The sequence below is a fragment of the Strix aluco genome, chromosome 5 (genome assembly GCF_031877795.1).
Source record: "Strix aluco isolate bStrAlu1 chromosome 5, bStrAlu1.hap1, whole genome shotgun sequence".
Classification (NCBI taxonomy): Eukaryota; Metazoa; Chordata; class Aves; order Strigiformes; family Strigidae; genus Strix; species Strix aluco.
Window position 1 is genome coordinate 87,581,868 of NC_133935.1, and position 12,226 is coordinate 87,594,093.

The 12,226-nt window shown below is 55.8% G+C and overlaps 2 protein-coding genes across 6 annotated transcripts in view; one reads left to right on the top strand and one right to left on the bottom strand.

Annotated features, from left to right (window-relative positions):
- FBH1 (F-box DNA helicase 1) overlaps positions 1-3,461 on the top strand; it is a 32,613-nt gene extending 29,152 nt beyond the window's left edge. For 4 of the 5 annotated variants that reach the window (XM_074828110.1, XM_074828109.1, XM_074828113.1 and 1 more), the window contains one exon: positions 729-2,171. In XM_074828110.1, coding sequence (XP_074684211.1) covers positions 729-848 — 120 coding nt within the window. In that variant the 3' untranslated portion in view covers positions 849-2,171. Of the gene's footprint in view, positions 1-728 lie in introns of all 5 variants that reach the window. The other variant, XM_074828112.1, reaches the window with a different exon arrangement.
- Positions 2,900-11,026, bottom strand: IL15RA (interleukin 15 receptor subunit alpha). The gene is made up of 9 exons (XM_074825919.1): positions 11,007-11,026; positions 10,867-10,963; positions 10,440-10,764; positions 4,812-5,012; positions 4,600-4,674; positions 3,696-3,929; positions 3,493-3,522; positions 3,165-3,222; positions 2,900-3,040 (listed from the first exon to the last, which is right to left on the bottom strand). Exons 1-9 carry the CDS (start codon positions 11,024-11,026, stop codon positions 2,941-2,943), a joined length of 1,140 nt encoding a protein of 379 aa, XP_074682020.1. The 3' UTR covers positions 2,900-2,940.
- Between the last annotated feature and the right edge of the window lie 1,200 nt (positions 11,027-12,226).

The following is a 12,226-nucleotide window of genomic DNA, read 5'->3' on the forward strand; positions in this document are numbered from 1 at the left end:
TGAAGGCTGAGCTCCCCCACTGAACACACGGTAAATCGGTGGGAGCTCCGTGTCCAGGACAGGAGAGAGCAGATGGCTCATAGAACCACAGAATCACAGAATCATCCAGGTTGGAAAAGCCCTTGAAGATCATCAAGTCCAAGCATTAACCTCACACTGACTGTTCCCAACTCCACCAGATCCCTCAGCGCTGGGTCAACCCGACTCTTCAACCCCTCCAGGGATGGGGACTCCCCCCCTGCCCTGGGCAGCCCATTCCAACGCCCAACAACCCCTTCTGCAAAGAAATCCTTCCTAAGAGCCAGTCTGACCCTGCCCTGGCACAGCTTGAAGCCATTCCCTCTTGTTCTGGCACTGGTTCCTTGGCTCAAGAGACTCATCCCCCCTCTCTGCACCCTCCTTTCAGGGAGTTGTAGAGGGCCATGAGGTCTCCCCTCAGCCTCCTCTTCTCCAGACTAAACCCTGCCCAGCTCTAGACTAAACAACCCTAGCTCAGAGCCATCAGCAGCAGAGACAGCCAAAGCCTTGTCCTTCACCAGCAAAAACCCCCACAGGCACATTTTAGTTGTTGCAGCTATTGAACAATCTGTCCCTTAAGGGATTTCCTTTCAAAGGAGATGGCAGGAAATGCTTTTTCTCTTCCACGGATGTGAGAGTGTTCTGCCTGAGGTTGGAAGCCTTCCTCCAGCCTTCCTCTTCTCTTAAATCTCCTCTCTTTCCCTCCCCAGAGCAATGGCAGCAAGGATGCAGGTGGCTACCTTTGCCACGCTTGCACGCAGCAGCGCTTTGGCTCTCTGGCACCGCTCACCTTTCTCCCAGCGTTTCAGGAACAGCCCACCCAGCTTTAACGAAGCCTTCCAGCTCCCCAGAGACCTGACTGCACCCCAGAGCCCTCCTGGCTGCGGGACAAGGCCTGATGTCACATCCCAGCTCCAAAATCGGGTGGATATTGGAGCAGGATTTTGGACCAACTCCAAGAGGAATCCTCCAGGCTCTCTGCAAGGAGGTGTGAGACCTTTTCTCCAGCCTTCCAAGAGCTGCTGGGCATGGCTAGTGCTGCATCTCTGCATGCAACAATATGCACCATATAAACTGTATCAGACGGGACAGTTTTGGGGTTTTTTGAGCATTACCCCTCCATTACCTTTGTCACCAGGAAAACACCTCCAGTGACCAAACTGCCAGGCTATCCCTGCCTATTCCATGATGTCATCCTCGGTAAAATCCCTCTGGTCTACTGGAAAAGAAAACGCAACACAGTAAAGTACCCAAAGAAACACTTCAATCCCAGAAAATGGACTTTTTTATTAATCTCTCCCAGCTGAATTAATTTCCTTACTTGGCAGCCAAGGGGTTTCCCCAAACTCTGTTTCCCTTCTCCCTGCAGCAAACCATAAGGGAAGAGAGAGGCAGCGTCTGAAGAACTGCTTTGGTTTGGTTTCAGTCTAATTCAGAGACAAACTGGAGAGCGTTTTTAATGCTGAAATTAAATCTGTAACAACAAAAAGCCTTAGTGCTTTCTTTTTCCTCTTCCCTTCTGTTAAGGAGTCGTCTTGGGTTGCTCTTATTTACCAGCCATCACAGTGGTGCACGCAGCGTAATGGTTCTTGTAAATCAGATGGTGGCTTACGCTCTCCGTTTGAAGACACCATGGCTCGTTGTACCGGAGCCTGTGTCATGTGGAGATCAAAACTGAAACAATTTCAGAAGAGATCTGCCCAGAGCCGTGAGCGGTGTGTGCTGGAGGAAGCTCGTGCATCCTGTTGATTTCCACAGTTAATTCACTGAAGGGCAGCCGCTTCCCTGCCTCTCCTTTCACTTTTGAGGTACCGACTCCAGCAAGACTCTCTCTGTTCCGCTCACCTAAACGCGGGCAGAACTTTAGCCCAGACGTGAACGTTGGGTGTAACCGCAAAGCCCTCGCTGCTGCGGAGATGGATTTCACCCCACCCCAGCTCCTGTCTATCCCCGCTCGCCTCCCCGCATCGCCCGCCCAGACAAAAAATCAACTGCTGTGTGTGCATTGCTTTATACACAATTATATACACAATATATACACATTTATACGTAAAAAGGCATCAGTATAAAGCTGCCTGTTCTGTAGCAATGGGGAAACGAGTGGATAACAACCAACAATGGATGAAGGGAAAACACAGAAGAATATTTCCGAAGTTGTGCTATTGCCTTCAGTCTTTGTCAGTGTCTGTAGTGAAATCGCTCCTGCTTGTGGTCCCCTGCGAGCGGCCGGAGCCGGTGGGCACCTGGGGTTGGCGCTGAAAGTGCCTCCGAAGGATCCCTGAGCCATGGACGAGGTGCCAACCGCGGCGGGACAGCGCCGGCCCCCTTGGCTGTGGTCAAGGGAGTACCAGTGGCTGGCTGGAAGAGAGCAGGAAGGGGGTGAGGACGCGGTGGAGGGATGCTCAGCGCTGCTTTCTGGGTTTTGGGGGCAGTTTGGGGACAAAACAGCTCTAGGGCTGGGGCTGGTGTCCAGCTGGCTGTGCTCCTGCCCAGGGAATGGGTGCTACTCAGGACAGGGCAGCCCAGCTTCACCCCCCAGAACCCAAACCCTGTTCCCTGCACCCCAAACATCTCCAGCTCACTCCCTGCCACCCACCAGCACCCCCAGGACCACCTCCTCTGAATTCCAGCTCCCGACGCAGAACATCCACCACCTCCAGACCACCCTGGGGTCCTCGCAGGGCTCACCCACCCGCTCACCTTTGGGTGCTGGAGCAGTCTCACCCACAAAAGTCACTTGTTCACGCTGGGAAGAGCAGCTGCGTGTGCCTGGGGCGAGGATGCTCCGGTGCGGAGGGCGGCTGGGGACTGGGATGCGCTCTGCCACGCGCCACCGCCGCTTGGGGAAGCATCCGTCTTTCCGTGGGAGCCCCAAGCATCCTCCAGGCTGGCGGGTGCACCGAGTTGCCTGGTGGTGGGTGCTCAGCCCGTGGGCAAGACACCGGGCCGTGACATCTCCTCGTTCTCAGCAGCACGAGCCACCATGGGGATGGCCACAGCCGCATAGTCCGGCCTCACGCGCCTGCAGAGGGGAGAGGAGCGTCAACAGCACCCAAAGGCCTTTTTCCTGGCTTTCAGGAAAGTGCAGAGACTGAGGACAACTCATCACCGGGGTGGAAAGCCCTCATGGGGCTCGACACACTTACATTTTCATCCTCCAGCAGCAGTAGGCCACGATGCCAGCGACCACCAGCACCGAGAGCCCTGCGGGAGAGATTTGGCTCGTCACAAGCATCTTCCAATGCACAGCCGAGGGACCAAACAGCTCCCCAAAAAGCTGAAAACACTTTGTGCACGTTCACAAGGTGCCCTCCCCACCCCGGGGAAGAAATTTGGGTGCTGCACCCTTCCTCCCTTGGAGGCACTGCCCTCGACCACGGCATAAACCTCCCACAGCCCCAAGGTGAGCTTTTAGGCTAAAAAATAAAGAAAACAAGACCCTGCTTGCTAAAATAAGCTTTTTGCCCGGCTTACCAATGGAAGGGGCCAGGATCTGGGTGGAAACTGAAAAGTAAAGAGAAATGGAGATTTTTTTTAGCTGCAAAGCCAGGAAAAGGAGGGAGGCTGGGGGGACCCTCACTAAAGAGAGGGTTGGAAACAAGGGAAAAATGTATTGAAAAAGTAAAAGAGTCTTTGCCCGTTGAAACCAGCCCTGTTGGTGGAAGAGGCAGCCTGACCTGCAGCGTGGTCCATAGGGGTGGGGGGCAGTGGGGTTGTCCCCAGAGATGTCCCCTGGGCTGTCCCCTCTCCTGGTGTGGGTGTCTCCAGTGCTGGGGGCGTCTCCGGTGGCATGGATAGCTCCGGTGGTGGCCCATCAGGGGCTGGTGGCACGGGCGACTGGCTGGCAGCTCCGGGCAGCCCAGGTGCTGCTGCTGGAGAGGGGCTGGAGGTCGGGTTGGTATCAGTGGATTCTGCTGGGGGAAATGGTGTAAAACCTTTCAATTTAAGGTTGCGGTCAGGCATGCTCCAGGCAGTGCTGTTATTTTGGTGCTCAGCCTCGTGCCCGATTCAGGCAGGGGCGATACAGCTACAAAATGGCATCATTTCATGCAATGGAATTAATTCACAGAATCCCAGAATCATCTTGGTTGGAAAAGACCTTGAAGATCCTCCAGCCCAACCATGAACCTCACCCTGACCGTTCCCAGCTCCACCAGATCCCTCAGCGCTGGGTCAACCCGACTCTTCAACCCCTCCAGGGATGGGGACTCCCCCCCTGCCCTGGGCAGCCCATTCCAACGCCCAACAACCCCTTCTGCAAAGAAATCCTTCCTAAGAGCCAGTCTGACCCTGCCCTGGCACAGCTTGAGGCCATTCCCTCTTGGCCTGGGGCTGGTTCCTTGGCTCAGGAGACTCATCCCCCCTCTCTGCACCCTCCTTTCAGGGAGTTGCAGAGGGCCATGAGGTCTCCCCTCAGCCTCCTCTTCTCCAGACTAAACCCCCCCAGTTCCCTCAGCCGCTCCTCAATCATGCAATTCAAATACTTTGCTTTCCACACCATGGCGGTGGTGGCTTTGCCGCGACGACGGTCACAGTGGCCCCAAACCAACCCCCTATAGGCTGCGTTTGCCCCTTCCTCACCCCTCTCGGTCCTCTCGGTGTGCAGCGTGGTCGGGAGTTCAGGGCTGGGTGTTTGTGGAGGTAGAGCTGGGTCCCCTTTGGGAAGACACAACGTGGAAACACCATCAAGAACAGCACCCAGGCCACCCCTCATCCTCCTCCGCCATGCCGGTGATGGAGGTGTCCCCCGACCCCTGTCCCCATCACGTCCCAGCTGCCGAGCGAGGGCTTACGGATGCATTTCAGCGTGGTCTGGGTCCAGTCGGGCTCGCTGGACCCCTCAGGGAGGACGCACTGGATGAGGCTGGAGGTACCGGCTTTGCGCTTGTAGCCCGGGTTGCAGGTGTAGCGCAGGCGGGTGTTGAGCAGCACGTTGTCGTCCACGTCGATGTGCGCGTTGGCCACGTCCTTGGGGCGGCTGCATCGCACTGGCGCTGGAGGAGAGGGTAAAAAAAAAAAAAAAAGATTCAGGGAGATTAAGCACCTTCTGGCCCCAGCTCGCTGTGCTGAGCGGCACCCAGAGGGGGTCAAATCCTGCCTGGGTGTGGGAATGGAGTATCAGTGCTGCCCCGGGGCTGGGAAAGCCTCAGCCAGCCTGCAAAAAGACAGCGGTGAGCTGGTTGTGCCTGTGCACGGGGGACGAAGAAGGGGAAAGCTCCATTTCTGGCACATTTGTGGTCACTTAGAGCAGCTCCTCTGGTCGCTGAAGACTTTTTACAGAACTTCATTCCCCTGCAGCGACCGTCCCGGCGGCATCCTGCCCCCAGCTGCTGCATTTCAGCTGCACTCACTGCCCTCTTTTTTTCTCTGCTCATTTTGCAGCTGGACATGAAGAATTCCAGGCGCTGTGTGATTCCGCCAGCTACTCCCTGGGGTTTTCTCCCTCCAGGACGCTGCAGCCCACAGCCCCGGAGGCAGCTGAAATCTGAGCATCACATGGCCAGGCGATGGGGCAGTGATGACCTGTGAGTTACGGCTTTTGTGCTTCCCCTTTGGCCTTGATTTGAGGTCGATTTCACAAGAGGATGTTAGAATTTCACTTCTTTTCTCTGGTGCAATGGAGAAAGTTTCTTCGTTGCCTCAAGACGGTGCCCATGCCTGGACCCACAACCCCGGCCGCTGCCAGCTCCTGTCTCCTGACACGCATCGCTGCGGAGAGGTGACGCTCCAGCACCGGGATGCAGAGATGCACAGCGGGGATAAAGCAACTTACAGCCAAGCTGGAGTGGTCCCCAGCGGGGAAGGAGCGATGCATGGCTGGGATGGAGCAATATACGACTGGGATGGAGCAAAGCATGGCCGGAATGAAGCAATGCATGGCCAAGATGTGATGTATGGCCGGGATGGAGCGATGCACAGCCAGGATGAAGCAATATATAGCCAGGATAGAACAACAGACAGAATCACAGAATCACAGAATCATCTCGGTTGGAAAAGCCCCTGAAGATCCTCCAGTCCAACCATGAACCTCACCCTGACCGTTCCCAACTCCACCAGATCCCTCAGCGCTGGGTCAACCCGACTCTTCAACCCCTCCAGAGATGGGGACTCCCCCCCTGCCCTGGGCAGCCCATTCCAACGCCCAACAACCCCTTCTGCAAAGAAATAATATATACAGCCGGGATGGAGCAATGCATGGCTGGGATGGAGTGATGTGCAGCCAGGATGTGATGCACGGCCAGGACAAGTCAATGCATGGCCAGGACAGAATGACACCAGGAGCACACCAGGGGTGAGAATGCACTGGTGATGGGGACGGGAGTGTGATGGCAGTGGGGACAGGAACACGGTGGGGACAGGAGGACAATGGGGACAGGAGCATGGTGGGGACAGGAGGACAATGGGGACAGGAGCACGGTGGAGACAGGAGGACAATGGGGACAGGAGCATGGTGGCAGTGGGGACACAATGTGCTCCCCCAGGCACCCAAAACACCTGGAGATAAAAATCTTAAAAATCTCCTGCCCCAATCCGTTATCTATCCCCAGAACATCCCAGGGCAGGGGGCTGCCCCGTTTTGGTGGGGCCGTGCGTGTCCCCTGGGTCACCCCAAAGAGCTGCAGCCGCTGTGCCCAGAGGGCATGAGTGATGTGGCAGCCACGTGTGTGCTGAGCACGTTGGTTCTCAGCCTCCTCTCAAGGTGGCAGCAAAATTTCTGGGAGTGTTTCGAGGAAACGCCATGGGCCATTTTGCAATGCCCTCACACGTCGCCAGACCTGAAGCCGTGCCACAAAAGAAATGAAAAGCCCTTCCAGTGCCAAGACAACCTGCAGCCAAGTCTGCGAAGGGAGTGCAGCAAGAAATCCAGCCAGAAACATCAAAAAAACAAGGACACGCGAGGCCCATTTACGTCTTTCAGTTTTTAAACCTAATCTTGTCATCCTAATCCCATTGAAGCACTTTTTTTCTGGTTGATTTGATTGTAAAATAATCTCCTCTTCCAAAAAACGCCCAAGTCCTTCGATGACAAGACCCTGGTGTCTCTGCTCTCCAGGATCACGACCCCGGCATCTCACACCATCACTGCACGGATTTCAGTTCGTTTGCTGAGACAAAACACGTGCCAAGGGGGAAGAGGGGAGGAAATCTTTAGGGATTCAGATTTCTGGTGCTGTTACAACCCTGGAGATGTGTGGCCAAGATTTACGTTTGCTTTTATACCTTTGTACTGAATTGGAAATAATGTAAACATGGATGGATGGGGAGAGCCGTGACCGTGATAAACTCTTGCTTCCAAGCAAGATCTGCGGTAACAAACCTCTCCCTCTCTTATTTGCTTTTTTATTGAAGCAGATTGATAAAATCCCCTGGATCTGGGCACCAGCCAGAGACTTGCACGCAGAAAAAAAACCACATCTGCCTTCTATTTTCCCATTTAATGCAAGGAAAAGTTCACAAGACTCTCCCAGGATGGCCAAAAGCATCTCTCCGCTTGTCTCCGCTCTCTCTGAGCTTTGTGGTCGAGTTTTCCCACTGACATATCAGTGCTCAAAGACTCATCGCATCATTAACTGACCTCCCAAACCATGGTGCCGGGTACCAGCCTTCCTGGGAAAATACCTCCAGCTGCCTTATTTCCATCCGAATTCCTGCAGCCCACTGTTATTAAATTTCCAGGTTGACACACGTGCGCATTATTCAGGTTTTTTTTTTGTATTGGCATGAATTAAGCGCATGTTTTCGGTTTGGTTTTTTTGGCTTTCTTCACCAGCGACCTCAAATGACGCCAGAGAGGGTCAGCTTGTCCCAGCACGTTGGGACAGACCACGCAGGCACCAGGCACGTGGCCAGGGTGAGTCCTGGGATGGAGATGCTGCCGTGTGCTGTCATCCCACATCGTGGAGATGTCCCCCTCCAGCTTCACGGGGCTGCAGGGGGCTGCACAACCACAACTAGACACTAGAGAATCCACATCGGGAAAACTTGACTATTTTTCATAGAAAATTATCAGCAAAAGGGCCAGAACAGTGCTCATTTTCCGCTAGCAGTTTAAAAACCGTAAGCCAAAAAAAAAGTGGAGAAAAGAGAAATTTTAAGAGTCTGTGCCCAAGAATTGTAGAATTCATGAGAAACACCAAAATCACAGAAATAAATACAACTTTTTCATAGTTTAACTGAAAAATATTTACAATGGACCAGCTGTGCCAGGGATGGAAAGCAGGAGAGGACGTGATGCCCAGTGTCAGCATTGTGGGATGCATCGGCACGGCCGGCACAGAGGGGCTGTGGCACTTCCTGAATTATCCATCAACTGAATTGAAAAAGATAAATATTATTCTTGTTCTCTAACACCCCAGATAACCACATTTTCTGCCTCACACAACGGTCCTGATTGCATCAGCGCTACCAGGAATGCCTGCAGGTCAGGGCTGGGGCTGTGGGAGAGTATTGCCTTCAGGGAAATATTTTTAGCCCGTTCCTGAGATGCATTTGGCAGTGCCTGCAGCTCTTCTGCCTTGTTTTTTCCACTGCAGTCAGTTTACAGCCCTCACTGCCTCCACCAGCTGTTTGGAAATAGGAATAAATTCATTTTCTAGGGCGTTGCAGCTTCGACAGCAGACAGGAGCCAGGAGAAGGGACAGAGCTAAAGCCATCCCGAACTTTTGCAGTCCCTTCCAGTGCTATTTCCTGCGCTTCCACATAAATCTTTCTCAATTCCCGTATTTTCAGTTAATTAAGTATTTCCTCATGGTCTTGCTGCTGCAGCCAGTGGCTCCCCGTCCATGCTGAGCCATGATGGTGATTTTTCCTGAAGCTGCTGTGTCCAGAGAAGGGCAACGGAGCTGGTGCAGGGTCTGGAGCACAGGGCTGATGGGGAGCGGCTGAGGGAACTGGGGGGGTTTAGTGTGGAGAAGAGGAGGCTGAGGGGAGACCTCATGGCCCTCTGCAACTGCCTGAAAGGAGGTTGGAGCGAGGTGGGGGTCGGTCTCTTCTCCCCACAAGCAACAGGATGAGAGAAAATGTCATCAAGTTGCACCAGGGGAGGTTTAGGTTGGATATTAGGAACAATTTCTCCCCTGAAAGGGTTGTCAAGTGCTGGAACAGGCTGCCCAGGGAAGTGGTGGAGTCATCAACACTGGAGGTATTTGGAAGACACATAGACGTGGCACTTGGGGACGTGGGTTAGTGCTGGGCTTGTTGCTGGGAGAACTGTTGGACTCGATGGTCTTCAAGGTTTTTTCCAACCTGAATGATTCTGTGGTTTTGTGCTTTTGGAAAGGCGAGACACAATGCAACATTCCCGGTCTGGTGGCGATGCTCGGCCGTGGCCAAGTCATAATCCCGTGGAAAACCCACAGACCCCACCCAGGGTGAAATCCCACAGTGATGCAGCTCCCGTGGGTCCATCACACGGACCCTAAAAATCACCCCCAGCCTCCCTGGATGCTGGTGGGGAGGTGGTGTGGGCACGTGGGGAGGGAGGGGGGCACCCGGGGAGGTGCAAGGGGAACACAGGGGTGCAGCCTGGGCACCTAAGGGTGCAGTGTGGGTGCCCTGGGGGTGGGCATGGGGCATCAAGAAAGGGGTGTAGGCATGCAGGGAGCAGTGTGGGCACCCCAGGAGTGGGCATGGGACACCCAGAGAGGGATGTGGGCATGCCAAGGAGCAGCATGGGCACCCCAGGAAGCAGCGTCAGTACCCCAGGGTGCTGCATGGGTACCCCAGGAGTGGGCATGGGGCACCTACAGGGGGGTGTGGGCATGCAGGGAGCAGCGTGGGCACCCCAGGGTGCAGTATGGGTGCCCTGGGGGTGGGCATGGGTGCCCCGGGGGTGGGTATGGGGCACCTAGAGAGAGGTGTGGGTGTGCAGGGAGCAGCGTGGGTACCCCAGGGTGCTGCATGGGTAACCCAGGAGAGTGCATGGGTAACCCAGGGGTGGGCATGGGTCACCCAGAGAGGGGTGTGGGCATGCCAAGGAGCAGCATGGGCACCCCGGGGAGTGGTGTGGGTACCCCAGGAGTGGGCATGGGGCACCTACATGGGAGTGTGGGCATGCAGGGAGCAGCGTGGGCACCCCAGGGTGCAGCATAGGTAACCCAGGGGGGTGCATGGGTACCCCAGGGGTGGGCATGCAGGGAGCAGCGAGGGTACCCCAGGGTGCAGTGTGGGTACCCCAGGGGTGGGCATGGGTCACCCAGAAAGAGGTGTGGGCATGCAGGGAGCAGCGTGGGCACCCCGGGGAGCAGCGTGGAGACCCCGAGTGGGAGCTCGGCTACCCCAGGGAGTTGCGTGGGCACCCCGGGGAGCAGCTCGGTCACCCCGGGGCGCAGCTCAATCACCCCGGGGCGCAGCTCTGTCTCCCCGGGGAGGGAGCGGGCGTACCGGCGGCGAGCCGAGGAGCCCGGCGAAGCCCCACTTACCGGTATCAGCGGCGACCCAGGGCATCAGGAGGGCGACGGTCCCGCAGAGCAGCGGCAGCAGCGGCCCCGCCATGGGACGGCGGCGGCCCCGGGGCCGGGCGGGGGGCTCAGGGCTCCCGCGGAGGCTCCGCGGCTCTGCCCCGCCGCCACCCGCCGCCGCCACCGGCCATGCCCGGCGTGGCTCGAAGCGCTTTCGCTTTCGCTTTCGCTTGTTGCCTCGGGTGACCGGGAGGTCCTGCCGGGATGGGGAGCCCGGGGGGGTGCAATGCCCGGGAGAGGGATTCGGTACGCGAGGGGGGGTGCAATGCCCGGGGGGATGGAGTACCTGGAGGGGGATGTAATACCGGGGGGGCGGGGGGAAGATGCTTGGGGGGTGCAATACCCGGGGGGGGGGGATGTATTACGGGGGAGGGGAGGGGGGGAATACCTGGGGTGTGCAATACCGGGGAGGGGGGGAGATATCCAGGGGCGATGCAATACCAGGGGTTTGAAGGGGGGGTGCATTACCCGGGGGGGTGTAATACCTTGGGGAGGGGGGGTATGGAATACCGGGGGGGGATGCAATACCGGGGGATGGGGGGATTCATCACCTCGGGGGGGGATGAGATCCCTGGGGGGGATGCAATACCTGGGGGAGGGGGATGTAATACCGGGGGGGGGGGGGGGGGGGGGGGGGGGGAAGATACCCAGGGGGGGTGCAATACCGAGGAGTGGGGAGAGGGGATGTGATGCCCAGGGAGGGGGGGATGCGATACCCCTAGAGAAAGCAGCACCTGGGGTGATGCAATACCCGGGGGGTCACTGCGGTACTCGGTTGGGGGGTGCAATAAAAAAAATTTAAGAGTAGGAGGATGTGGTAGTGGGGGTGGGGAGGATGGGGTACCAGGGGGATGCAGTGCCCTGGAGGGTGCAATTGCCCTTGGAGGGGGGATCTGGAGGTGCAGATATCACAATGCTGGAGCTGGAGCTTGCTGGTCCCCAGGGAAACCTCAAAATTCAAGGCCCTGGATGATCTGCAGAGCTCCTGCGGTTGGACTCAAACCTGCTGCCTGTCTGGGGCCACCCTGCTCCCACAGGGCCTGCTTAAGCAAATCCTCCAAAAACTGCTCCCACAGAGCCTGCTCACAACAAATCCTCCAAAAACCACCCTACGGCTCCTTGCTGGTGGACTCCTGGCTTTGCCTCACTCCTTTTCCTCTTGACTGCAGGTCTTTTTGTCTTGGCAATGAGTATTGGAAAATAGCTTCACAATAACTACAAAAGGGAAGAAAAGGGGTTATTTGGAAGATAACGTTTCATGGGCAGTTAGCAATTCATCGTGAGAAGTAGGTAAACTCTCCCTGTGCCCAGCAAGGAGATCATTAACCTCCCCTAAAACCGAGGGAAGTCATTGATGGTGGCGCAACCAGTTGACAAACCACTTGGTCCTGCCAAGTGTATTTTAGAAAAAGCAACTTTCTAAAGTACCAGACTGCAAACCTTGAGAACGAGGTGCACACACCTGAGGATCACAACTAGAAACGTTCACAGAGATGAAAATGTTGCACCAGTTATGTACCAGTTAAGTGATATCCCAGATGCCCAGGGCTCCGTGTTTAAATAGCTGTTGATTAAGCACACTTTTTAATCTATGTACTCTGGACAGGCTGGGATTTCACATGATCAGTGTAATGAAAATCAGTCAGCAGGTTAGAGTTCACAAGCAGTTTACACAAGAAATAGCTGAGGGTAGTAATACTGGGATTTGGTAAAGAAAATACAGACTGCAGACTTCAAAAGTCATATAA

Coding starts and splice junctions, on each gene's coding strand:
- IL15RA (XM_074825919.1), bottom strand. CDS start 11,026: ATGAATCCCCCCATCCCCCG. Junction 10,964..11,006: donor ATGAATCCCCCCATCCCCCG/GTATTGCATCCC, acceptor CCCCTCCCCAAG/GTATTACACCCCCCCGGGTA. Junction 3,523..3,695: donor CCCTATGGACCACGCTGCAG/GTCAGGCTGCCT, acceptor TTTACTTTTCAG/TTTCCACCCAGATCCTGGCC.